This window comes from Bubalus kerabau, chromosome 13 (assembly GCF_029407905.1).
Source record: "Bubalus kerabau isolate K-KA32 ecotype Philippines breed swamp buffalo chromosome 13, PCC_UOA_SB_1v2, whole genome shotgun sequence".
In the NCBI taxonomy this organism is placed as follows: Eukaryota; Metazoa; Chordata; class Mammalia; order Artiodactyla; family Bovidae; genus Bubalus; species Bubalus kerabau.
In genome coordinates, this window is record NC_073636.1 from 22,455,765 (window position 1) to 22,482,038 (window position 26,274).

Here is a 26,274-nt window from a genome sequence, read left to right on the forward strand (position 1 = left end):
AATAAATTCTTCCATAAACAGCCAACACTAATATTTTCTATTTAAGGTCTAGTCTTACAATGGAAGGAAAGAAAATCAAAGTAAAGAAGTAGACAGGAAGACCATAAGACAGAAGGTGAAAATGTATGAAGAAAAATCTTTAGGAGCCTTCAGAAATCTGAAACTAGAAAAATAAGGGAATGCATGCAAACACACGAAGATTAAATGAACCAAAAAAATTTAATGAAGAAAAAGTAGAATTACCTCAATTAGCAGTAGAAAAAGCACACCCAAAAATGTCCCATCTGGGGGAGGTACCCAGAGTGAGCAGCAGAAGAAAAGGAGTGTCCTCCATGTGCCTGGGGCTTTATATATTGCCACATAGCAAAACAGAACAACCCTCTAATACAGGTGTCACTGAATTTCCACTTTATAGAATAAAAATCCAGAGGCTAGGAGGTTAACCAGGAAGGCATCAGAATAACTATCTCTGCACAGTGACCACAATAAAAGTCTCAGGTCATTACAGACAGAGTGGAGGTTTTGACAGCCTCACAATAACTATAGAATAATAGTAGATAGCCAAATTTCAAATGCAGAACATAACAATAAATATCATGCTGTACTGATGTCTTGGCCAGGTATAAAACCATCTGGGCTGGTTTAAAAACACCGGACTAGGTGACTTAACCAATATCATTTCTTTCTCACAGTTCTGGAAGCTGGGAAGCCCAAAGTAAAGCATCAGCAGATTTGGTGTCTGGTGAGGATCTGCTTCCTGATTCACGGAAGGCTATCTTTTCACTGAGTCCTTTACATGGCAGGAGGGGGAGAGGGTGATGGAACTCTGTGGGGTCTCTTTTGTTTTTATTATTTACTTATCTATATGGTGGAGGGGGGGAGTCTCTTTTATATAAGGGCACTAATCCCATTCACGAGAACTCCACCCTCACAAACTAATCACCTCCCAAAGGCCACATTATCATCATATAGGGGGTAAGGATTTCAATATATGAATTTGGGGGGACACAAGCATTAAGTCTATAGCTACTATAGACAACATGCACAGAGAAAATAAATTGGGGGTTTACTTAAAGGCATTTTTAAAAATCTAGAATAAGGAGAAAATCAGCCCTCAGGAATTTTCCAGTAAAGAATACAAGATGCAATGAAATCATCATATTTTCTAACCCCTGACTATGGTTTTTATCAGCTAACACATGTCAAAGAATTTGATTTGGTTTTATTTTCCCCTGGTGGCTCAGTGGTAAAGAATCTGCCTGCCAGTGTAGAAGACCTGGGTTCGATTCCTGGGTCAGGAAGATCCCCTGGAGAAGGGAATGGTAATCCTCTCCAGTGTTCTTGCCTAGGAAATTCCATGGACAGAGGAGCCTGGTGGGCTACAGTCCATGGGATTGCAAAGAGTCAGACACAACTTAATGACTAATCAACAACAAGAAGGACAAAAAAGATCTCTATTTAGACAAGCACAGGAAAATTGGTAAATTGAATGAAAACATGAATTTTAAAGAGAAAGAATGCAGATGCTGTTAGTTTTGAAGTAAATATTAAACAATAAGCTTGATCCTATCTGGGGCTTCCCTGGTGGCTCAGATGGTAAAGAATCTGCCTGTAATGCTGGAGACCTGGATTTGATTCCTGGGTTGGGAAGATAGGGTATGGCAACCCACTCCAGTATTTTTGCCTAGAGAATCCCATGGACAGAGGAGCCTGGCGGGCTACAGTCCATGAGGTCGCTATGGGAATAAAAGGAAGAGACAGAGAGGATTCAGTTACTTGCAGTGAGTTTCAACCCTGGCTGCATATTAAATTCACCTGGAGTATTTTAAAACCAGGCTGTTGTCCATGTCTCCCTACCACCCTGATTAATTAAATCAGAGTCTCTGGGGTGGGAGTGGGAAGGAGTGGACACTGGTGTTTTATTTTTTAAATCTTCCAGGCAATTCAAATGGGCAGCCACAATAAAGAGCAACTAAGCTACCGCCGGAGTCCTTCTTCTCCACCTGAAACAAATTTAGGGGCACATGTGACCTTATTTATGCTACTCCCAAATTCCCCCTCTCCCCCTGCAATGGACCAAATGTCTGTATCCCCACAAATTCATGTGTTGAATCCTAATCCCAAAATGTGGTGGTATTTAGAGATGGGGACTTTGGGGTGATTAGATCATGAGAATGGAGCCCTCATGAATGGGATAAGTGTCCTTATTTGTGCGGGCAAATATTTAACCCAGGACTCAAGGAACAACTGGGGATTGTGGGAAGAAAGCTGAGCCATAAGCAGCTCACTGCAGGATAACTGAGGGGCTAACATGCGACACTCCTGGTGAGGCCAATGACAGAGGGGTGGACAAAGTCCCCAGTTTTGGGGTGTTGACCAGGGCAGGGCCATCTGAGAGGAAATGCAGACTTTGCAGCCAAAAAATGTTTTTCCAATAATAAAATTTCCCTTTCCTCCCCAGAGAAGACTTGTTTCCTAGTTGGGTTGATACAGATACTGTCTCCCTGTGGGGCAAAAGTTGGACAGGTTTGCTAGATAATCTGTGATTATCTTACATGACTTCCAGCTTTCTGACCTGAGCCCTTCTCAGCTGCGACACACAATCTCTGTGTGCTCAGCATCTACCTGGGCTTGCACCCATGACCTGTTGCCATATCTTCCTTGGAACTCAGAGGATGGAGGGGCACAGGGAATCGGCATCCTTGCCACATGAAGCCCATGCTGCCTGCTGTGTTGTGGGTATAAAGGCCTCTTTGTTTTCTTACCAGCTGGATTTATGGAAGTGTGGCAAGACAGCCCTGCAGCCACACTGTGCTTTGGGATTGCTTGATCACTTGATTAAACAGTAGCAATCTGTGATTATATTTTCTTTTGTGTATAATTTTTTCCTGGAGGTAACAGTTAACCTCTTTTATTATTCACACTGTTCTAAGCATCTGGAATACATTTTTTAAAACTATCTTTGCAAAATCAAAAATTATCTCTCAAGCCAATGCTACATTCCTAACAATTTCTCCTCCATGTCATCTTTAATTTTCTAGTTGTATGTGAATTTTATTACCATAAGGTAATGTAAATCTCTTTTAGGAAAATGCAGTACACTTGAAGATGTTTAAGCACCTAGATGTGAGCCTCTGTGAAACCTAACAGGGGAAAGATGTAACATAGGAATACAAAATATAAATACAATAAATTTGAATAATATAAATGAAATGCTTACAACTAGGGGGACTAACTCAGCTTGCGACTTTCTCAGGTTTTGCACTGACGGTTCTGCTTCCCAGGAGCCCTCTTGGTCTTGGGTAAATTGGCACAGTTGGTCCCTCTCCTTAAACCATGCAGGGCCCTGCGCCTAGGGTGTTACGCACACAAACTGGTGGACTCGTCACCACTTTACAGATAGTAAATGCCCACTTTACAGACAGGAAGTCCAAAGGTTAGCAAGACTCAGTAACTTGGTCAGAAATATCAGAGCCACATAGGAGCTAGTATTTAAATGCTAACAATCTGACTCCAGAAACTAAACTCTGGACTGTACCACATCAACATGATCATGGGCAAAATGACAAGGTAGCAAAAGAGGAGTCTACAAATATGCATTATAAATTCAGAAATGTGGAAGAGCTCTACGGTGTGGAGAGGAGCTTCTAGATGTGGAGAGGGCATGACCTTAAGTCAGAAGAGTCAGCATCAACCACATACCCCCACCAGTGGGGCAGACGGGAGCAAGAGGGAGGGGAAGAAAACAGAACGAGGTCTAATGGGGAGAAGCACAAGGCAGCTTCGTATGATCTCAGAGGCAACTCCAGTTGCCACTGACTTTTTGTGGTAAATGTAGGGTACAAACGCCACAAGAAGTTCCCATGTCTGTGGTTGATGAGGTGTGCCTGAACATCCCTGGAACAAATTATAGTGAGAATAATTCATTCAGTTTTGGAAAAGCAAGCTGAAATCACAGACAGCAGCATCACTTCTGAAGCAGCAGCTTTGAGATATCTCTAAGGGTCATTCTGGCCTCTGATTAGTCTCTGGGGTGTGCATCTGAATGTGTGTTTAATCTTCCTGTCGCCAGTACTATCCTACGTTACCCAGGATGACTGTCATTCAGTCACCTCGCCCCGTTTGAATAATTTCAAGTCTATGTTCAAGTCACATCTCTTAATATGACTTGAACTACTTTTCCAGTAAGCAGCAAAGACCCCCATCATGATGCCACCTAACAATTTTCAAAACCATCCTGTAGAAACAGCCTGAAAAATGTGACTGCCTCAACTCATCATCAGCATAGTGACAAATCGATTCCCACAGACATATCAAGAATCTAGCTGAAAATACAATTAAGCCAGGAGACGACCTAAACATTTTCTTCCCTAAACTTAAATGACAGACTTAAATGTTGCTTCAATCAAATATGTTGGCTAGTTAAATATTCCTAATTACCTGTTCACCACAAAAGGAAAAATATATATGAATTATGTACTTTTTAGAGCCATACGTACATATATTTGGCCATTTTATTTATATATTTGGCTTAGTTGTCTCAAGTAAGAACTTCTGAAATATTGCTTTGGGATTCTGCAATTCCTAAATGTTGAAAAAGACACAAAATTAGTTAATATGTTAAATTATCTTCCAGCTAAACGTAATTAGTCTCAAAAAACCAGAAAAGCAATACATTTTGATTTCAAAGCTAACTGTTTTTTCTCTGGAAAACTTCAGTCTGTGAATGACTGAACTGACAGAACTGAGCTGTGACATAATGTGGTTTGAATAGAAATAGAATGCTTTGGATTAAAGAATATCTGCTATTTTGCTTCAGAATAATCTAGTCAACTCATTCCTACATTTACATTTGAATTTCAACTTGCATAGTTTTCTTCTCAGATGTATTTCTAAATTTTAGCTATCAAAGCCAGAATAATCTCCCCAACTATAACCATAACCCAAACCACAAATACAAGTAGGTCTGTCACTGATGGAAAAGGAAATAATTTCTGCCCCAGATTAGAGAGTCTTTAATAATATTCTCAATTATATTTATATTTAATAATATTTAATAATATTCTCAATATACACAAAATCCACATTGCACATATCTATATCTACTGCCACATGCACACAGTCCTCCAAAATAAGACAAAAAAAAAAAAAAAATGAAGGCATGCATATTGTGGATACGTATGTGGTTTCCTGACAAGAACTATACAGTTTGGGGCAGTTCTCTCATAAGATGAAAGCAATAAAGAACTTAAGGACAGCAGGTAGATGGGGACACTGTTTCCATTTAGGTAAGCCATACCACCCAGACTAGCCATTGCACACAAATTATGCCATGACTGAAAAGCCATCTCACAGCAAATCCCAATTTTCCTCAGTGACCACTACTGCTGATATTGTGTAAATCTATCTTACATAGCAAGATTCATCATTATTCAAGTACAATGAAAGAAAATCTCATTACACTATTGAAGAAGCAATTCTGTAAATACTTATTGGATTAATATATGTAATATATTCTTAAAGATATAAAACTGAACTATGCATTTAGTTTATTCTAGCACCAATAAGATACTCTTAAGGAGCATCATCAATCCATGAGGACTTCCTGAATAGTTTTACATTAGACTGCCTTAGTAACAAGCCACACTAAATATCACATCTAGACACGTCTCAGTATTGATTACATTTGTGAATAAGCAGGCATGTTTTTCAACCAATGGAAAAACATTTATGAAACTGATGCAATGTGCCTCTGATATGATTTGAAGATAGGGAGATGTGGAAAACTGAATGTCAAGGATTGTCGGGCTTTCCCAGAGCCCAAGCTCTACGTTCAAGGTGAGTGGTGGGGGCCAGAGAAATAGACAGGTATGAAAAGTCCCAGTCAGGTAGGAAGGTGAATAAAGGGTCACTGTGATCAAGGCATACATTTATAAGCACACTGAGACAGGCTCTAGGAAAGTGCCTGACAGAATAGTAAATAAATTCAGAGTACAAAGGTCAGGTATATGGTGTAAGATAAAGATCAAGAACCAAAATGTCTGAGAAATGCAGCATAAACAGAGTGTTTAGGAGGAGGGCAGAGATCAGACAATAAGAAATAGGAAATCTGGTCACAAGAGAAGCAGCATATAACAAGGAGCCTGGATGGCAGGAGCTAATGAGAAAAACGAAGGCCAGAAACTCAATCCATCGCCCAGCTGTATCAGCCTGTGGACATTTTAAGTAGTTCCTGAAAGTCACGATCCAACCCCTATGACCTACTAGCCTGGGGCTTGGGGCGGGAGGATGTGGGCACCTGGATGAAATAGGAAGTTGGGGGAGAACAGGGAAATTTGTGACTACAAAGATAAGATTACAACTTGATTGTTTTATGTGTAAGACAGAAATGTAAATATATATGTACACTCAATCTATTATCCAACTTGGACCTCAATTTTGATCTATATAAAAACCAAAACTACCACTTCCCATCTTCATTGCTAATGTTTAACAATACTTAATAATAGATAATAATAAAATACTAAACAGAAAGCAAGAATGCCCAGTCTCTCCTTTATGTGTAGCCATTTACGATTTATAAAGCTCTTTCAAAGCTTACTCATTTGACACAGATGCTATAGCCACATTTATATCCTTCTTGATGATCAAACCTTCTCTTTTTCCCAATCAACTTAGCTTCACAGGAAATATATTTTTAAAGTTTTATTGTTTGCTACTTCAAGTGTCAGATGGTTCTCCTTCAGACACATATGGAATCCTTTGATTTAATTTTGGCAAATCAATGAAAGACACATGTGTATCTTGGAACAAGTGCTATTCATTAGTATTTGATCCTTTCCCCAACTTCACACTCAGAAAAGGAAACTTATGACGTTTCTTTCATTCCAAGTCTATTGATACTAGGAATATGAGTCTCTCTAAGGAATTCGAATTCAGTCAGAGCCCTGAACCTTTTTCTTGGGGGAGCAACAGAACTAAAGAAGAGTTTCTAACAATCTACATTGTGTGCTTTTTTCTCAGGCTAGATCTACTGACTAAATGGCTAAATATAATTATGTAATGTTCTACTAACTGGATTTTATATTAAAAAGGAATCATTTGTTTTCCTATAGATTCATTTCACCATAGAAATTCAGTATTTCAATCAACTCCTTAAACCTTCCTAAACTTAAAGTGAAAGTGAAACTGTTAGTTGCTCAGTCATGTCCAACTCTTTGTGACCCCATGACCGTAGCCCACCAGGCCCTTTGTGACCCCATGGACTGTAGCCTGCCAGGTTTCTCTGTCCATAGAATTCTCCAGGCAAGTGGGTAACTATTCCCTCCTCCAGGGATCTTCCCAACCCAAGGACCAAACACTGGTCTCCCATACTCAGGCAGATTCTTTACCATCTGAGCCACCAAAGAAGCCCTAAACTTAAATGAAGATATTAAACCATCACTTTTTTGACAGATTCTAGCAGACATCTCAAAACTGGATGGGAAACAACACTCAAATACACAGAAGGGAAATAATATAACTGGGATTCTCTTATTGAATGTACTTTATTTACAGAAGTCAGGCTGGGAAGGATTGGATTTTTTTTCAGGGGATTAAGGGTTGTCAATCAGTAATCACAAAACTGAATTAGTGGCAAAAATAGAAATACTGGAAAGCTTATTTTACATGAAGGCAAAGAGTTTAAAATCCAGAGTGTATTTTCTTGTAGGCTGTTCTGGTTATCTAATTTTAAAAATGCTCATCACTGAAAACCAATAACATGAACTTGGACAGAAAACCATCTATAAATCATAAGACAGAAATCTTCAGTGGAAAAGAGAATCAACAGAAAATTAATGTGACTACTGGGCAAAGTATTGTGACTTTATGGACACTATTCATATTAAAAGATATTTAGAAACACTGCTGATTGGATACATACCCATCCCTTTCAAAATACACTAGCAGTTTATTATTGTGCCTGCGTTTAACATTTCTGTTCCCCATTTCATAGCAAATTGAGCTCTCCATGATGTCTATTGTCCTTTAGGAACTTAAGGCAGGTCCTAGTGGTCTTCACTGAGCCTAGGAAAGCGATGACTTGTTCAAGCTCTTCACCGAGCGAGCACTCCTGGTCCTGTGCCAGGCACCGGAAGGAAAGCCACATGGGCCATTCAGTTCTCTGACTCCATGTATTTCATGATTGAACAAGAAGCTAGAGTACACCAAGAGAGGAGCCATAAAAGGCATGGATTTCAGAATTCTGATGGGCACTTCTACTCTACTGAGTCCCTACTGAGAACAGATGTCCTCAATAAACAAAACACTGAGAGCAAATTATTTATCTGAGAATGGAAGTGTTAATGTAGGAATAATTTCCTGATGTCGTGGTTTTGAAAGGTCATTAGCTGACTCAGTATTGTAATAAACATAGGTCTCAATGTTACATTCTGGTGATACATTCTACATGACTTCTTTTTAAAAAATTATAACCAGGATTATTATTGCACTGCCACATTCAAGTCAAATTAACTTTAATTAACACTAATAAAGACTAATGCCAAGTTTTAGAGATTTAACACACGCAGCAAAGCTGTTTCTTTAAATTTCAGATCAAATTTAAGTGGAATATATTTATATATTCTACAATGTACATGAGTGTCTAATATGAGGTCTAAATTGCACCTACAGTTTACAGTACTGTATTACGCACTCTAAAATATTTTACAAGGGTAATTCTCATGTTAAGTGTTCTTATCACAACACACAAATGTACACACAAAAGAACACAAGGAAATGTTTAGAGGTGGTATACATGTTCATCACCTTAATGTAGTGACAGTATCACAGGCATATGTGCAAGTCTGAACTCATCAACATTTATAGATTATACAGGTGCAAAATTTATATGTCAATTATGCCTCAATTCGGAGAAGCCAATGGCACCCCACTCCAGTCCTCTTGCCTGGAAAATCCCATGGACAGAGGAGCCTGGTAGGCTGCAGTCCATGGGGTCGCTAAGAGTCGGACACGACTGAGCGACTTCCTTTTCACTTTTCACTTTCACGCATTGGAGAAGGAAATGGCAACCCACTCCAGTGTTCTTGCCTGGAGAATCCCAGGGACGGGGGAACCTGGTGGGCTGTCGTCTATGGGGTCGCACAGAGTCTGACACGACTGAAGCGACTTAGCAGCAGCAGCAGAGCTTAAAAAGAATTATAGAGAAAAATAAAGCAAAGCAAAGGGAGAGTTATGAGTGTGTGTGGGTTGAGAGATTTCAAGGTACAGTGATCAAGAAACCTTTTCTGATTTGTTGTTGCTGTTGTTCAGTCACTAAGTCATGTCCAACTCTGCGACCTCATGGACTGCAGCATGCCAGGATTCCCTGCCATTCAAGATCTCCTGGAGTTTGCTCAGACTCACGTCCATTGAGTTGCTGATACCATCCAACTATCTCATCCTCTGTCTCCCCCTTCTCCTTTCTGATTAGTTGGCATTTAATCAAAGACCTGAAGGAAGTCAGCAAACCACAGAAATATCTGGGATAGACTGCTCCAGACAAAGGTATCAGAGATTGCAAAGGCCCACATGTGAGAACACCTAATATCAATAGCCCAGAGGTCTGTGTGGCTGGAGCAGGTAGTCCAGGAGAAGATGAACAGGGGACAAGACCAAGGGCCAGACGATTTGACGCTTTGTAGACTGGATCTCGGTTTTTTAGACACAGTGTGATTGAAGCCATTATATTATTTTGAACAAAGATGTAATGAGATTAAGTGCAAGTTTTTAAAGGTCACTGGCAGCCTAGTGGTGGCCAGCCCGAAAAAGAAAGAATGAAATTATAAAGACCAGGAGCCAATATCCGCAATCTCTAGGAGACAGAATGGTGATTCTCTTGGGGTGCAGTGGACATGGTGAGACGTGGCTGGATGAGACATAAACACATTCTGAAGACAGAGCTGACAGGCTTACAGATGGATTAAATGTGAAGTGTGAGAGGAAGACAGGTAATGGGGGTGCCATGGTTTTTGCCTCGGTACTGAGGTCAAGTATTGTGTCATCAGCTGAGCTGGTGAACAAAGGCAAGAGCAGATGTTTGTTTGTTTTGTGGGGAAGATAGGAAATAAGATTTTGGTTCTAGACATAAGACTTAAGATGCCTAGTAAATATCCAGCTGTTGACTATTTTGTCTGGAGTCTGGGAGTCTTAGAGTAGGAAGGAAGGTACTTAGGTTTTGGTGTTTCTGCTCTTCTACACAAATGACAAATGTCAACAATAAGAGTAGTTGTGATATTTGAAATAAAAATCCACCAGGCTGTCTCTACACCATTAATCCCTCCAGAAGACTGATAAGACCTTGTGGTCATTTGATGCCCAAAGAGTCAAGACTCTTGGTAAAATCTAGATTATTCAAAGAAAATGGATTCACAGCAAAGTGGATTAAACTTCCAAGGCAGAGACTCAGTGGCTTACCAGGCTAGGTAACTGGTCCTCTAAACAGCCTCTACATCTGCTGCACAATGAAGTCCAAGGAAACATGCAAAGAAACCATATTCAATTATATTCAGCAGAACTCTGTCTCTGAAGAGACAGTGGCTCAGCAGCACCCACTCTCTGGCTCTGGCTCATCCCTTAGATGCACAGTACCCAGGCTTAACGTATGCCAAATACATTAAGTTTCCAATGTGCTATATTCTCTCTCACATGCTACATTCTCTGCCTAAAACACTTCTTTTCCATCAGTCAGCCTGGCTGATTCTAACTCTCTATCACAATGCCTTCCTGAGCACAATGGGTTCATGCATCTGGTTCACCCACCAAAAAGCAAGTTCACTGATGACAATAACTTTATCTTTTATATTTGTGTTTCCAGAATCTCACAAATATGGGAGATACTGGATAAATGTTTGGTTAATGGACAAATGGAATTATGGGTGTTTAACCAGGGCCACTGGCTATCTAGTTGGTGTACTGCCCTCTTGGCACATCTACAGACCATATACTGAGAATCCCAGAAGGTATTGAAGCATCTCTTGCAACCTAACCTCTTTTGAGGACACATTATATGGAATGGAATGCTATAAAGCACAGCCTAACTGGGACTGTCCCTGAATTCAGAAACTTGTTTTCTATCACTTAAGGCAGGATGAGGATTCTGGTCCAATAAGATCCTTCCAGAGCAAAATGGAAAAGTTCACAAGGCTAAGACATTGAGGAGGTCGGCTTTGAAAAGTGCATCTGCTTTTCCTCCCCATCACACTCCCATCCCCTTTATGCTCCAGAGGAAAGTAGAAACACATAAAATGCCTGAAGCAAAACTGAACTAGAAGAGTAAACACTGGGTGAGATGGCAAACACATAAAAATATAAGTAATACAAAACACTGTGAATTAAAAGAAACCAAAGAGATACAAAGCAGTACCAGAAGGCAAATACATGTTGCCGGCAAGTGACCTACAGACAAACACAAAGATCAAAGAAAACCTTGCAGTGAAATAAGCAGAAATCATCAGGATTATTCCCACTCGAGGAAATGTGTGTCAAATGAAAATAAGTTAAACTAATCTAGTACCACAAGGCAATAAAGATAATTTCAAATAATACCATTCAAGAATCAAAACAAAATTAGATGACATTTAAATAAAAGCCTCCTTTATTGAAGCAAGGCAACACAGTAGAGATGGAAAATGCAAGCCCCTTGGTAACGTAATATCTTAGAAAGTAGACCTAAAACTAAAGAAAGCCCAAAATAATCTCATAAGAAAATGAAAATATTCAGCAATCAAAGCAAGATGGGAAAATATCATGAGAAGCGCCTAACTACAACAATGATAAAAACGCAAAGGAGAAGGCTTCTATGTTAATGCTCATGAAAACCAAATGTGAATGATGAAAACATTGTACTTCCACCTCAAGGAAATGAGCTGATTGTTTAACCCTTTGTCCTAACAACCTAAATTTCCTGTAACTCAGAAAAAGGACCCCGAAATTATAATTCTCATAACTGTCCAGTCATTCAATACACAAAGTAAAGCAGGTCACCTTCAGGACATAAACACATTCTCATACATAAAAAAGAAGAGAAAGAAGAAAACAAGACTTTATTTCAATTATGGCACTTGGCTTAGGAAATGTAAAACATCTTAGAAAAGCTACTTGTTACAGAAGTGGAATCTGAGCCGGGTAAGATTGGGTGACCTCCCGAGACCCCAGACCGAGCAGTGCGAGAGTGGGATGAAGCCTCCTGCCCCTACGCAGCATTCTGTCCACCACAGGATAAGCTACGATACACACCATCTCAACAGCAGGGAGTCAGCCCAACAGGAAAGGTCACCTTTCTGGGACTTCATTCTTTTTATCATATGAAATTCTAACCTAAATGGAAAGAAATCAGTAAAATCTGGAATAAAGAAAAAGATGGCATCTCTAAATACAAACAGTCTCTTTTTTCTCCATTTTACCAATAATAAGCATTGTTCTAAAGTCCCTTCCAATTTTCAGAATAGTATTTAAACAAATGTATGTGTTTAACTGAGGACACTAAAGGTTTTCATCAAACCTGTCATCACCATGGAAGTTACCTCCTTCTACAGACTCACTCAGCACCTCCTGACCAGGGCCCAGCACAGCATGCATTTCAAAGGGGACCCCAAATTTCAAAGCAACCAGGACCTCATGGATACTACTTCTTTGCCTCCCCACCAGAAAAGAAACTATCCTGGGAATGTTTCCACTTTCAGGTCTTTTTTTCTCTCTTTCAGCTATGCTTTAATGTCATTGAAACATATCAAAACAAAAAAGGAAGGCTTTTCTTGAAGGCCTTGCATAACAGATTTTCATATTTTTTTTTAAACTTACATATATTTATATATGCAGTTCTAATTTTTCAGATATTAATATTTTGTACACCTAAAACTAATACAATTTTATACATCAATTATATCTCAATTTGTTTAAAAAAATGGAGTGGAATGTGTGGAAAAAAAATATTAATTTGACCATTTCATTTATTCACCAAATATTTGCTGAGTGCTTATTCTAAGAGCTGGAGACAGAGTAATCATAGTAAACAAAACAGCCAATATCCCAGCCCTGGGTTCGATCCCTGGGTTGGGAAGATCCCCTGAAGAAGGAAAAGCTACCCAGTATTCTGGCCTGGAGAAGTTAATGGACTGTATAGTCCATGGGGTTGCAGAGTCTGACACGACTGAGCAACTTTCACTTTCACTATGGGCATCTATCCTAGTTAGGAGAGACAGACAAGCACATAAACAAATAAATATATATCTCAGGTGATGTCAAGTGCTATGAATAAAGAGCAAAGAGTAAAGGGCCAGACAGAACGCGAAGCAGTGCTGTTTTATATCTGGTAGTTAGAGAGGGTCTCTCTGATCAAGTGATCCTGAGCAAAGATATGAAGAAAACTAGGTCTAGACAAGCAAATAGCTCAGGTGCAGTGGGAGGGAGAGTTCCAAGCTGGGGGCACATGCAGGCACAAAGGTGAGTAAAAAGCAGGGAGACTGGGATGGGGAGAGAGGAGGAGTGAACCAAGAAAATCAGGAAGTGGTTCAGGGCAGCAGTCAGGGCCCAGGTTGGAAGAGTGCCCTGTAGGCAACAGCAAGGATTTGGGTTTTATTCAGAATGAAATCGTAGCAGAAGAATGATGTGATCTAACTGGTATTAGATTTATGTGTTTCCTAAAGAACCTCATCCTTAGGAATCATCTTTAGGAATGCTCAGTGAGCTTGCAACGATTCTTAAAGACTAAAAACTGCTGAGTTTGACAGTACAGTAACTCATGTCAGTACATGTAACTCATGTTCTGGTGATACAGTTCAAAGCACCCTGAAGTGTACGCTTGGAATTCTCAGTGGATGCTGGATCCTAAAATTTGAATGGGTGAAAGCATGTCTACAAAGCAAAGAATGTGAACAGGAAGAAAAGTATGAAATTCCTGAAGGACCACAGAAAAGCAGGCTCAACAGAGAACAGCTGTTGCCAAAGCTGTTTGATGCATGTTATTTCTATTCTGGGGGAACCTTCAAACACCATCTAAAGGACAACCTTATTAAGCTTGTTGCTGCCGGTGGGGGCCAGATCCTCATTAGAAAGCCCAAGCCAGACAGTGACGTGACTCAAACCATCAATACAGTCGCATACCATGCCAAACCTGATTCTGATCAGCGCTTCTGCACACAGTATATCATCTATGGGGACTTGTCTAATCATCGCCCAGAAAGGGTTCAGCAGGGCAAAGTCTGAATGGCTCATTCCAGCTGGTTTATAGATGGTGTGATGTCCTTTGAGTTGCTCCCTCTTGACAACTGAACTCACACAGTGTGATAACCTAGTGATTGCACTGTTTTCATCAGTCATATTTTTACAAATAGGTAGACTCATTCATCGGAGAAGGCGATGGCACCCCACTCCAGTACTCTTGCTTGGAAAATCCCATGGTCAGAGGAGCCTGGTAGGCTGCAGTCCATGGGCTCGCGAAGATTCAGATATGACTGAGCAACTTACTTTCACTTTTCACTTTCATGCATTGGGGAAGGAAATGGCAACCCACTCCAGTGTTCCTGCCTGGAGAATCCCAGGGACGGGGGAGCCTGGTGGGCTGCTGTCTATGGGGTCACACAGAGTCGGACACGACTAAAGTGACTTAGCAGCAAAGAGCCTCTGGCTGCCAGGCGGAGAACAGACCAAGGCAGAGAGAGGGCTGGTGGCTTGGGGTGGCAAGAACAGAAGCTGGAAACTCATCTGGAAACTTCTGTGATGACTGGAGGCAGAGAGGGCAGCAGCTGAAATGGGGGAACAGTGGGGTCCCAGGGGCAGAGGTGGACCATGCAGTCAGATTCTGGATGTGTTCGTCCCAGGCAAGCTGATAAGATCTGTTAATGGTTTGGATGTGGATGTGAGTAAAAGACAAGTGTGGAGGATGATTCCTAAGGATGTGAAGTTAGTATCTGGAATGTTACAGTCGATACTTAGCAACGGGAGGCCTGGAAAAGCAGCAGAATGTTTGTGGAGAAGATGGGGAGGCATTTTTGGACTTATTAGTTTAGATATGTCACTGATTGTTTGAATACAGACATAACGTACCAATCAGTAGAATATGATTTGCTTCACTTAAAATTAGAAGCATATTCTCAGGTATCCCCAAATCTTTCTGAATTAACCTAGATACACTGTGGGTATGCCACTGTGTTAATGTTATAAAAACTTACTGGTACATCTACACTTTTGCTTCATCCCTCAATATCAACTTTCCAAAGTTGGAAATGTCACCAAACACAAGCCTTTTAACAGGTGACTGAGAATGACAGGTTATAAACACCTCCAAGGAGTCAGCTTTTCTTACAAGGCATTATTTAAGTTATGGAGACACTCCTTCCTGCCAAAAACCTTCCTTCTGCCACCTTTCATGGAGTCTGATGTTCCTCCACTTTAAAAAAATGTAATTATTCTCTCTTAACCATGTGTTGCTGATGCTGCTAAGTCACTTCAGTTGTGTCTGACTCTGTGCGACCCCATAGACGGCAGCCCACCAGGCTCCCCCGTCCCTGTGTTACTCTTACTCAAATTCCATTATAAATATAAGAACATTTATGTATACTTTCTTTCAATGGAGACATTTCTTATTCATTTTGGCATAGTGTAGGGTCCTCTTGCTAGAAATAATTAGAAAGTAGTGGGGGCTTGAGAGGAGGAAGAGAAGATAAACCAACAACAGTGGGGTTTTTGATGAGCCAACAGAATCGGAGACAAGTGCCAAACTCCTCCCTGGCACAGACGGAGCTGAGAAACCTGCAGGAGGGGGCTCAAACTCTCCTTATCCGCACGGATGAATCCAAGACCTGATCACGGACACAGGCGATGACTTCCCATTTGTCTCCAGTGCAGCCTCCTCCTCTGGACTCTAACTGCCTGCTCGACGCCTCCATTTGAATATCTCATTGATGCACCACTTCTGTGTTCTGCTCTGTCTCTGAGAAACATTATTTTCCCAAAGCCCATTGGCATAGTTCACTTCCATTTAGCATTCACATCTCAGCTCAAATCTTCCTTCCCTGAGGAAGGCTCCCGTGACATTGAGGCCAGATGGAGTACCCCCTTGTGGCCCCCATGTGCTCCCCTCCCAGCACTTACTCTGGTCATAATTATAGATTACTTGGGTAAGTATCTGCTCAATGTCAGGGTCTTCACCAGACTCCAAACCCCTTAGAGCAGATTCATATCTCTGCTGCTCACTGCTATGTACACTGCCAGATCTGAGCTCTTGGCTGATGCACAAAAAGCGCTCAAACATTTGGTGATTAAATGAATGAATGCTGTGTTTGTGTGTTCAGACATGAAGTTAAAGGGTCCCCGATGAAGCAAAGACTCTAAGGTGCATCGCTTTGGGGAGAGACATCAGTTCTACTACGTTGAACTGAGAAAGTTAAATAAGGTTGATGGAAATTTGTTCTTGTATTTGCTTTGGGTTTTATTTATCTTACCAGGCATCAATATTATTCTGTACCTGTAGAGTCACAGAGGACATGGAAGGGAGAAATCAATAGCCCTAAGCCAAAAAAATAAAGTTACTGAATCCTTTGTTAGATAAGTAGACACTGAAAGAGGCGCTCTCACACATTTATCTTACCTACAAGAAAGAAACACTAGTTCATAAACATTAGAAGCATAGAGGAAGGAGACGCTTAAAAACTTTCTACAAAGATCAAGCCAAAAAAAAAAGAAAAGTCAAACTCCTAGAAACAGCAGAACAGTAGTTGCCAGAGGCTGGGGGAAATAGGTAGAAATTGGTAAAAGGGTACAAATTTTTGATACACAATAAATAAGGTACAAGAAGCTAAAGAATAACACAGTGACTATAGTTGATAACACTGTGCTGTATAAATGGAATTTGTTGACAGAGTAGAACTTAAGTGCTCTGGCCAAAGGAAAAAAAGAAGATATATTTGTGAGGTAATGGATATGTTAATTAACTAATTGGGGAGAATCCTTTCACAACATACCATATATCAAATCATCATGATGTACACAGAATATCTTACAATTTTGTATGTCAATTATACCTCACTTTATCTGAAATTTAAAAAAGAAACATCTTTCTACCAAGCTAAGGCAAGTCTGAATGTACAATTTAAGATTATTGACTGTAATTGATTTTCTTCTCAAAGGGGTTTTTCCTATAAGTGCAAAAAATCGATTACTCAATTGCAAGAGATTTCATAGTTTCATCAGGTCCATAGTCACATTACTTTTCCCAAGATGTTAAACTCCTCCACTTCAAAATCTCCTGCCTTAGGGATTTCAGTGCTATGGCCTTTGGTTGTAATGGAAATTCAGTTTTCCTTTTGTTTTGTGTTCATTCCTCTCCCCCTTCCCACGGCACTAAAATGTAGCTGTACCTTAGTCTTAACCTTTAATAATAGTTAGAGTAGTTTAGAGAAGGCAATGGCAACCCACTCCAGTACTCTTGCCTGGAAAATCCCATGGACAGAGGAGCCTGGTGGGCTGCAGTCCATGGGGTCGTGAAGAGTCAGGCACGACTGAGTGACTTCACTTTCACTTTTCACTTTCATGCATTGGAGAAGGAAATGGCAACCCATTCCAGTGTTCTTGCCTGGAGAATCCCAGGGACAGAGGAGCCTGGTAGGAGGCCGTCTATGGGGTCACGCAGAGTCGGACACGACTGAAGCGACTTAGCAGCAGAGTAGTTTAACATCCAAAACAATTTCAACGACCAATTTCTAGACCTAAGCCATCAGCTTGGATCCAGAAAACAGAAGAATGTAGAGGACAAGGATAGTAATATAAAATACAAAGATTATTAACAATCAACAGTATTTTCCATTTAAAAAAAAATCTCATATCCCAAGTACATACCCCATTTCTTTTTGGCAAGATCTAACTCTGTCTGCAACTGTATATGAATATTTAAACATATAAATTCATAGCACTCTCTTAGCCACTCAAATATAACCATAAGATTGATTTTCCTTAATGGAAATCAGATATGAACTCCAAAGAACTCAAGTTTCCACTCTGGCTATGTATATCCATCACATACAACTTCTGTGAAACAGATTCACGTACCAGATCCCAAGACCCTGTTGTCATTAAAGATCCATTTTTAGTGAAAACAGTGAGGAAAGATACGAAAAACAAGCATGCAAAAAATGCATATTATTAGTTTTTAAAAAAGACTCAACTTTCTAAACATAATTTTAAATGTTCAAACATATCCATGCCATATGTTTGTGCAAAAGTGAAGAATTTGTTAAAGACACACTTGTGATACATTAAAAGAGACTTCTGACAGTGGTTAATGTTTGATACCTCCTTCATCAGATGGTCTTGTTACCTCACTGCAGCATGAAAAGCTACGGTAAATCTCGGATATTTCTGATTTGTCATCTCCCAGACCTGTACCAAAAGTACTGCTCGAGTAAGACCGAGACCGTTGTCTCCTATAAAGGTTCGCTTTTTCTATATTGGAGGGAAAATATTCATATTTGTGATTAAGTGACTTGAAGAACAAAGAAACCAAAATAATTACTTAAAAATTTAACAAGGAGGAAAAATAATCCCTCATTAAATTGCAACCCCAAAGCTCAGGTATTATAAATTATAAATTATAAATTAAATTATAAATTCTAGTGTGATCATTCACACTCAGTTTGGTCTAAATTTTAAAGGAGAGATGAGGCATGGGAAGTTGACAAGAACTAAGAAAACACTGGCAAATTAGTAAATTTCTATCAAAAGTTTGGTTATAAATAGTTCTTTTCAAATATCACTAATGATAGAGCATTTGTTGCCTTTTCCTTATTTTTAGAAAATTTGGATGACAATTTGGCTAACTATGTGGATCAAATTACTATAAAAATATTAGAATTTCTACTTTGCCTTGGGCTTTCAATTTTGTTAATGTTAACAATTAAACTTGGAGTCACAATTGGGGGCAGAGAAGGACCTAAATGATAGATCTATTTATATGTTAAAAAAAGTCCCATAACTGTCAAATCTTCAGTTTGCTAAATGCAGTCTGAAAGCCTACAAAGATCAACCCTTGCTATTGCTATACCCAAATATCCAAACCATTTGGGTTTTACTTTTAATTATAAACATACAGTTGAAGTTAAAAGTCAAATAAACTTCCTGTGTAAACTACAAATTTTGCATTTTATAAAAACTCAGAGATAAATTTTAAGGATACTTGAAAACCTATTTTAAGACATTCACGATGCTATGTAGAAAATCTCTCCTCTGTTTTATATAAAAGTCTTCAAAGAATTCCTTAAATTAAAGAACTGTATCTTTAAAATGTTGTGCTTTTCATAAAACAAATCTTTATGTTAGCAGTTTAGTGCAGTCCAAATAGCTGCATTTCAAAGCCCAGAGAACTTCTAAAATCATATTCACTAATAAAAAGGAAGTGTAAGTAAGCTCTAGACACCTTTAAAATAAACCTAGAACTAATCTAGGATATATTAAAAAGCTCTTTTGTAAGTTTTGTTTTCATAAATGATTAGTGGCATATTAAATAACACAGCAATTCTCTTGGTTTTTCGAAGCCCAAACTTAAAATTTTACATTACACAGAAGGCACAATGAACCTGCACAGCTCACAGCAGCTTCACTTTGAGGACAAAAGCCATGTAAATGGGGAGGAACTCAAAACGTAAGCAGTACCAGAAAGCATATGTAGACTTCTAGACTGAATATTGTCTTCCAGGGGATCAATGTCGAAGATGGAGCCAGGATCTGTGCGCCAAACTTTGAGGTCTTTTACCAAAGGAAGAAATAAACAAATCAAGAATGAATTAAAAAAAAAAAGTCAGCACCCAGGAGAGTCAAACAAAAGCCTGAAAAGGGGCATATCCAAAAAGCAAGCATGTAATATAGGCAAACCCACCGTGCAGCAGACGTCAAAGGAGAACGGAGGGATATTCACACTCACAGTGTGATTCACACTCACAGGATTTGCTAAAAAACCTTGCGATCAAATATAAGTTGCCTGGTTTATTCTTTGTTGACTTTCCACTGGGAGCCTGTGACTTATCACACATGCACACCACACCACTCCCCACATCCCCAAACCCTCATCACTTATGCTCTCCACACACTGAAACAGGGAAAATGTTGGGTTAAAACTCCTGATTAAGGACATGCGAGTAATTTATAAGAGGCAACTAAAAGGTTTTTGTCTAAGAAAACAAAACAAAAATAAAAAAAACTTGTCTTCCTACAACAAAAAAAATGTTGAACAAATTGAAAAAAATCAGTATCTTTCCTTTCCTTTCTTAAGCTTTTAGTTTGTCACCATTCAACACTATGTTCCTAAGATTTTCCCTGGATGACAAGAAAGAACAGAAGGTTGAGGCTCCTTTCTCTCTGATTTGTGAGACTTTTAGACAGCTCTACTCTCCCAGTTCAGAAATAATATTCAAAAAAATATAAGCTATTCACATGGTAGAAACCATCAGAATCTCTCAGGCATGTCTATTTGACGTCAAAGGACCTATATGGGGTTACTTCTGTTCTGTTACCCATACAGACAATGTCTGTATTGATGTACATGTCAATGATCAATGTCTTATTGATCAGTATATAAGCTAAAAGTGAAAGTGAAAGATGCTCAGTTGTGTCCGACACTTTGCAACCCCATGGTCCGTCCATGGACTTCCCCAGGCAAGAATACTGGAGTGGGTAACTGTTCCCTTCTCCAGGGATCTTCCCAACCCAGGCATCGAAATCAGGTATCCTGTACTGTAGGCAGATTCTTCATCATCTGAGCTACCACGGAAGCCCACATAAGCTAAAGGGAAACAAAATAATTGCTTAATCTTCATTATCACCTATGTCTGATATTTGGGCTGCTTCTTTGCGTAGCAAGTAGGAACACTCAAGACCGGAAGGTTATTAAAGACAGAGAATGTCCAACTACAGAATGAATTTGCAACAACACCTGGCAAAGGCCATGAATTCCCTCCAACGTGGTGCGAACAACAACACTTTGCCTTTGGTCCACTTTCACCTGGGCACCATGTCATGCATTTGAGGAGGGGTCTGATGAATAAGGAAGTGAATTCCATTAATAAAAACAGGGAAAGCACGATCTTTTTGACTGTGCAGACCTGCCAGGCAGGCCACTCAGCTTACCAACAATGATTCCAGGTCTCCTGTCCATCTCCACGATGTGAGGATGGACACCTTTATAGGCGGCATCGCTGACGACCTGGGTGTTCCTTCTCACTCGTTCTGTCACTGGGTCATCCACAACAGGAGTAAAGCCCCTTCCCTTTGTCTTTTCAAAATCTTCATGATATTTCACCTGAAAGAGGGAAAAACCATAGTAACTCCACTGAAATTTCCTGAATGCTACACAGCTCACAAAATTTGAGTATAAAGAAAGTTACTATACCAGCTGCATCTAGATTATTTTCTACATAAATGTATTTTTTCCAATTATTCCAAAAATAATTTATGAAATTTCAGTTTCATAGCATCAGAAATCAAGTGCTGATATTTTCACAATGCTTTCCATCATTGCAGTTAGCAGCTCTTTTAATATATAAGCTTGCATATAAGTAAGAAGTGCTGAAAGATTTATTTTTCAAATCCTAGTTACTTTCTAAAATGTACTCACTTAGGTATAAGTTAATTTCCTATCTCTTAAACTTTAGTATGCAATAAAATGATAAGCTATTTCTATACTATTATTTAAGAAAGCAATATTATTTAAAATTCAATTAAGAGAGCAAGTTACAAATAACTATATATATAATGTTTGTATATAGTTACAAAAACATACTTCAAAACACATGTTTTTTGCATTCTGAAATTAGGTTAGGGTGATGGTTGTTTAACTCTGTAAATTATACTAGAAACTACTTTGTATACTTTAAATGGGTGAGCTTTATGGTATATAAAATATATCTCATGAGACTGTTTTTTAAAAAAATAAATATTTTCATATTCTTTAAACATGTAAACACACCAAACTCCATCTTAATATTAATTGAAAAAAAGAAGTCCAAGCAAGTATCTTCCATAAAAAGCATTTATAGTAGCAGTCACGTTAGAAATAAAAACACACCCCAAAAAATCACTGAGAAAAATTATTTTATTAGACTAAATATTTCCCGTACATTTTAGTAAGATTAGAAAGTTCCCCCCAAAGGATGGGCCCGTGGGCCTTTCCATGCTTTGTTAGTTATCCAGATTAACAGTGAACAATGCTATCGGTGCATGGGGTGGTGCCACTCCTTAGTACATTTTCGTCACGGAGGGGGGACCTGTTGGACCCTACCATTGAAATACGATTTTGAGCTTCTTTGACATGTCTGAGACCAGGTGTATCTAAAATCAGACTTGGTCTACCTTTCATCTGTTTCTGGTCCTGGGTATATTTTACCTGCAAAGTAAATAACAGGACATACTTCACAAAAAGACAACTATAATTTAAAAATTACCTAAGTTTTTCAAGCTTTCCAAATGAGTGAGGCATATACAACATATTCTGAATTACTTCCCAGGTAACTTATTTAGTGAATTGCATTTCCTTCTAGAATAATGAGCTAAAATTTTACTCTTGATGGTCTCCTTTAAAGGCTACGGCAAAGATGACCGAAATCTCTCTACAAACTGAATACAAATGTGTAAGTGACCAACATCCACTAACCATGAGTCTGTAAAAGTGGGAAATACTTTATCAATAGGGAAAATCCAAAACTAAATGGAACCTAAATTTCTTTTTCTGTTTCTCTATTTCCCCATTTTCTGCTATAACACTGTGGAAGCATGCATAAGAAACATACCTCTATCAATATTTCCTTTTATTTGACAAAAGCAGATGGTAAGAATCATTAGGTATCCATCTTAGGTTCCCTCTAAACAGCCACAGCTTAAAGGTAATTTGTGTTGAATACAGTCAGCATCTCTGGGCAGAAATGCCACTAGAGAGCTGCACAGTTTAAAATCTAAATGCTGATTCCCAGGCATAAAGCTCTTTCTGACATCTGACTATCAGAACATTGCTTTTTGTGAGGCTGATTCTGTGTAAGATCAGGATACGGATTATTGCAGACATGAGGGGATATGTGCACTCAGAACAGAAGCCCTGGTATTTCCTGAGAGAAGGCGCACTCCCCAAATAAGACCCTGACAGCAACACGGAACTTCAGTGAGTAACCGATTTCTGTGTTAAATATATTTAAAGACTGTTTTTTCCTCTAAGTCCTTACTTTGGAGTAATGATTCATTTCTTATTTTGTTTTGCAGAGAGGACTTAACAATCAACATTCAATGGAATACATCTGTAAAATGATAATTGTTTAACTTATACATCAAAGACTACCACTTTCAAAGACACTGGCTAAAATAACATGACTCATTGTTTAAATGAACATAATTCAGTTTAAAATGAAACTTTAAATATAAGTGTTGGTCACATCTGGAAACATCAGTAGGGTTCAGGACAATGTAAAGTTAGACAGTGGCGGCTTTCAGATGTCATCTGAAATAACACATGTACTTTCTGCATATCTTACAAAAGCTTCTTGGTCTGCAAATAAATAATAAAGAACATGTCCTTCATGATAGCCCCAAGTGAATAAAACAACTTGCCGAACTAATATTTTCTTGATTCTTCTTTACTCTTTCCATTTCAGGAGTTACACTTAAAGCTGTAGCTCTTCCCATCTGAGATTTATAATAAACCTATCATTTTGGAAAACAAAAAACAGAGCACTGTGAATCAATTCAACTAAACAAGACTCTCATAGTACTTATTTTAAAGAGCTAAGCAAGGATAGGAAGCTGCGGGGGTGGGGAAAAAAGGAGGCTAGTAGAGGGCTTTGTTGTTATTTACTCACTAAGTCATGACCGACACTTTGTGACCTGATCGACTGTAGCCCGCCAGGCTCCTCTGTCCATGGATTTTTTTTCCAGGCAAGAATACTGGAGTGGGGGTGCCATTTCCTTCTCCAGGGGACCTTCCCAGACCACAGATTGAAACGGTGTTTCTTGCATTGGGAGGCAGATTCTTTACCACTGACCCATCAGAGGTCTAGTCATATTTAAAATGCTTGCATCTTAAATCATTCTATTTTAATTCATCCTATGGCAGAGAATCACTGTGAATGTACTCATTATATGGGTGACCAGTCAGTAAGGCTATAATAAGCATTTCATCACAAAGGAGTAAGGTAAGAAATATCTTCACGGATGTTACTTTAAGATATTCTTACCCATATAGAAAGCTGCTGGACCATTATGGTTTCTTAGTAATTAACTGTGGCAGAATTTTTGCCATGATGCCTAAGCAGTAACCATGGTGATCCATAAGGCCAGCATGCTCCCCAGTGCTCCATCCCTCCTTCTCCAGAACCATGTTCCCTTTGGAGAGTAATGGAGTTACATCAACTGTGACTCTGAATACATCAGGAGAAGGTAAGTATCTACTTCTCCAAAATACAGTTGTCAGGGACAATGCCAAACAATTAACTGCCTTTCCTTTATAATCTGGCCAAAGGACTTTAAAGGTTTAAAGAATAAAAGATTTCTTTGTATCTAACAGATTTTCAAAGTTCCTCTTCCAAAGAACACAATTTATTATTAATGACTTCAGAAAAAGGATTCTCTCAGGGACTTTCCTGGTGGTCCAGTGCTTAAGACCATGCTTCCAATGCAGGGGGCATGGGTTTGATCCCTGTTTGGTGAACTAAGATCCCACATGCTGCATAATGCAACTGAAAAATAAAAGTAAATTTTTTTAAAAATTTAAAAAGAAAATAAAAAAGTACTCTCTCAGCAAACTGCATCCATGGATTACATGACAGAAAGGAGTTAGAACAGGCCAAGAATTGGTGTCTGAGTAAAACTTGACAGCCCTGAACAAGTGCCCTGAAAATGGACCTGTTTCATATGACCTATTCAGCCAGGCACACTTCATAATTTTTTCCCAGCATCATCTAAAAATAAAGTGATGATAGCTATGAGTGGAAATGGGGTTGGACAGGCTACAGAACAAGAATACATTTATTAATACATTTGGAGTAAAGGGAGTGGGAAAGCTTATTTGTAGAGCCAAGATGCCAAAAACTGCCATGGCATCCCTTTGGAGAATCACTGAAACTGCAAGCACAAAGAGCAGATAAGAGGGATATACAATAACCTGCAGACAAAAATCACATTGCAGTCACTGGGTACTCTGAGCAGGGTGTGCCTGACTGGACCCACAATGCCTAACACCCTGAAAACTTTCCAATAAATTGACAGTCAATTGAGAGCAGAGGCAATCAACTCAAGGTCATGAAAACTTTGTAAACACAATCCCTTCATTGACATGTTGACAATATGTTTGCTTTCTTAAGAAAAAAGTGACTAAAAGTGACTAAGATCACACATTGCTGAGGTTCCTCTGGTTTTCTTTCACTCTCTTCAGCTCTGGTGGATCAGAAATTGCAGTCGCCTGTTTAATCTCTCCTCTGTATTTTACCTGTGGAGGATTAATATGAATTTTAATAAATAGCAGAATGGTCTCCAACCAAATATCAACAGAGGATAAGCCTCAAAATTAACCCTGTTTTTTACATAATTTTTCCCACAGTAGGTGTATGTCAGCCTTTCAGTTCAAATCTACGTCTGGCTTCTGATTCTTCTGACTTGGCAAGCACCGAGTGCTGGTTGTACTTCTTAAAAATGATTTTTAATAAATATTTCTGTGTTCAATACCAAAACTAATTGCAAAGACCACGACTAAATGTAATAGAAATACAAAGGGAAGACACTGTAATGAAATCATCACAAGGGATATCCTTGCCGGTTCAGTAGTTAAGACACCATGATGTCTAAACTTCCACTAGCGGTGGCCACATGTTAGATCCCTGGCCAGGGAGCTAAGATCCTGCATGCTGTTTTATTTATAAGGTTCCCTGCCAGGACATTATGTCTCAGAACCCCAGTCAAATCAGGTCTTCCTTTGCCTTATGCCAATAGACAACTTTCTCTTTTCTCAGACTGACAACCTACCCACTATGCTGCTCTCCGGCTCTTTAGATTTGGATGTAGTTTTAGAGATTTACCATCTAAACTATGAGGCCCATGAAGATAGGAAGGGGTCTTATCTATCTCTGTGTACCAGTGACCAGGATAATGCCTGCCACATTGCTTAATGAAGAGTTCTTCAATAGGGACTTCCCTGGTGGTTGAATGGTTGGAACTCTGCCTTCCAATGCAGGGGGTACAGGTTCAATCCCTAGTCAAGGAGCTAGGATCCCA

The 26,274-nt window shown here is 39.2% G+C and overlaps 1 protein-coding gene and 1 pseudogene across 4 annotated transcripts in view; one reads left to right on the forward strand and one right to left on the reverse strand.

Moving 5' to 3' along the window:
* NEBL (nebulette) overlaps window positions 1-26,274 on the reverse strand; it is a 377,813-nt gene that overhangs the window by 13,665 nt on the left and 337,874 nt on the right. For 2 of the 4 annotated variants that reach the window (XM_055543769.1, XM_055543768.1), the window contains 6 exons: window positions 25,400-25,492; window positions 23,620-23,712; window positions 22,304-22,408; window positions 21,154-21,325; window positions 19,684-19,776; window positions 18,328-18,477 (listed from right to left, as the gene is read on the reverse strand). In XM_055543769.1, coding sequence (XP_055399744.1) covers window positions 18,328-18,477; window positions 19,684-19,776; window positions 21,154-21,325; window positions 22,304-22,408; window positions 23,620-23,712; window positions 25,400-25,492 — 706 coding nt within the window. The remainder of the gene's footprint in view (window positions 1-18,327; window positions 18,478-19,683; window positions 19,777-21,153; window positions 21,326-22,303; window positions 22,409-23,619; window positions 23,713-25,399; window positions 25,493-26,274) is intronic. The other 2 variants (XM_055543770.1, XM_055543771.1) reach the window with 2 other exon arrangements.
* Window positions 13,525-14,429, forward strand: LOC129625407 (BRCA1-associated RING domain protein 1-like; annotated as a pseudogene).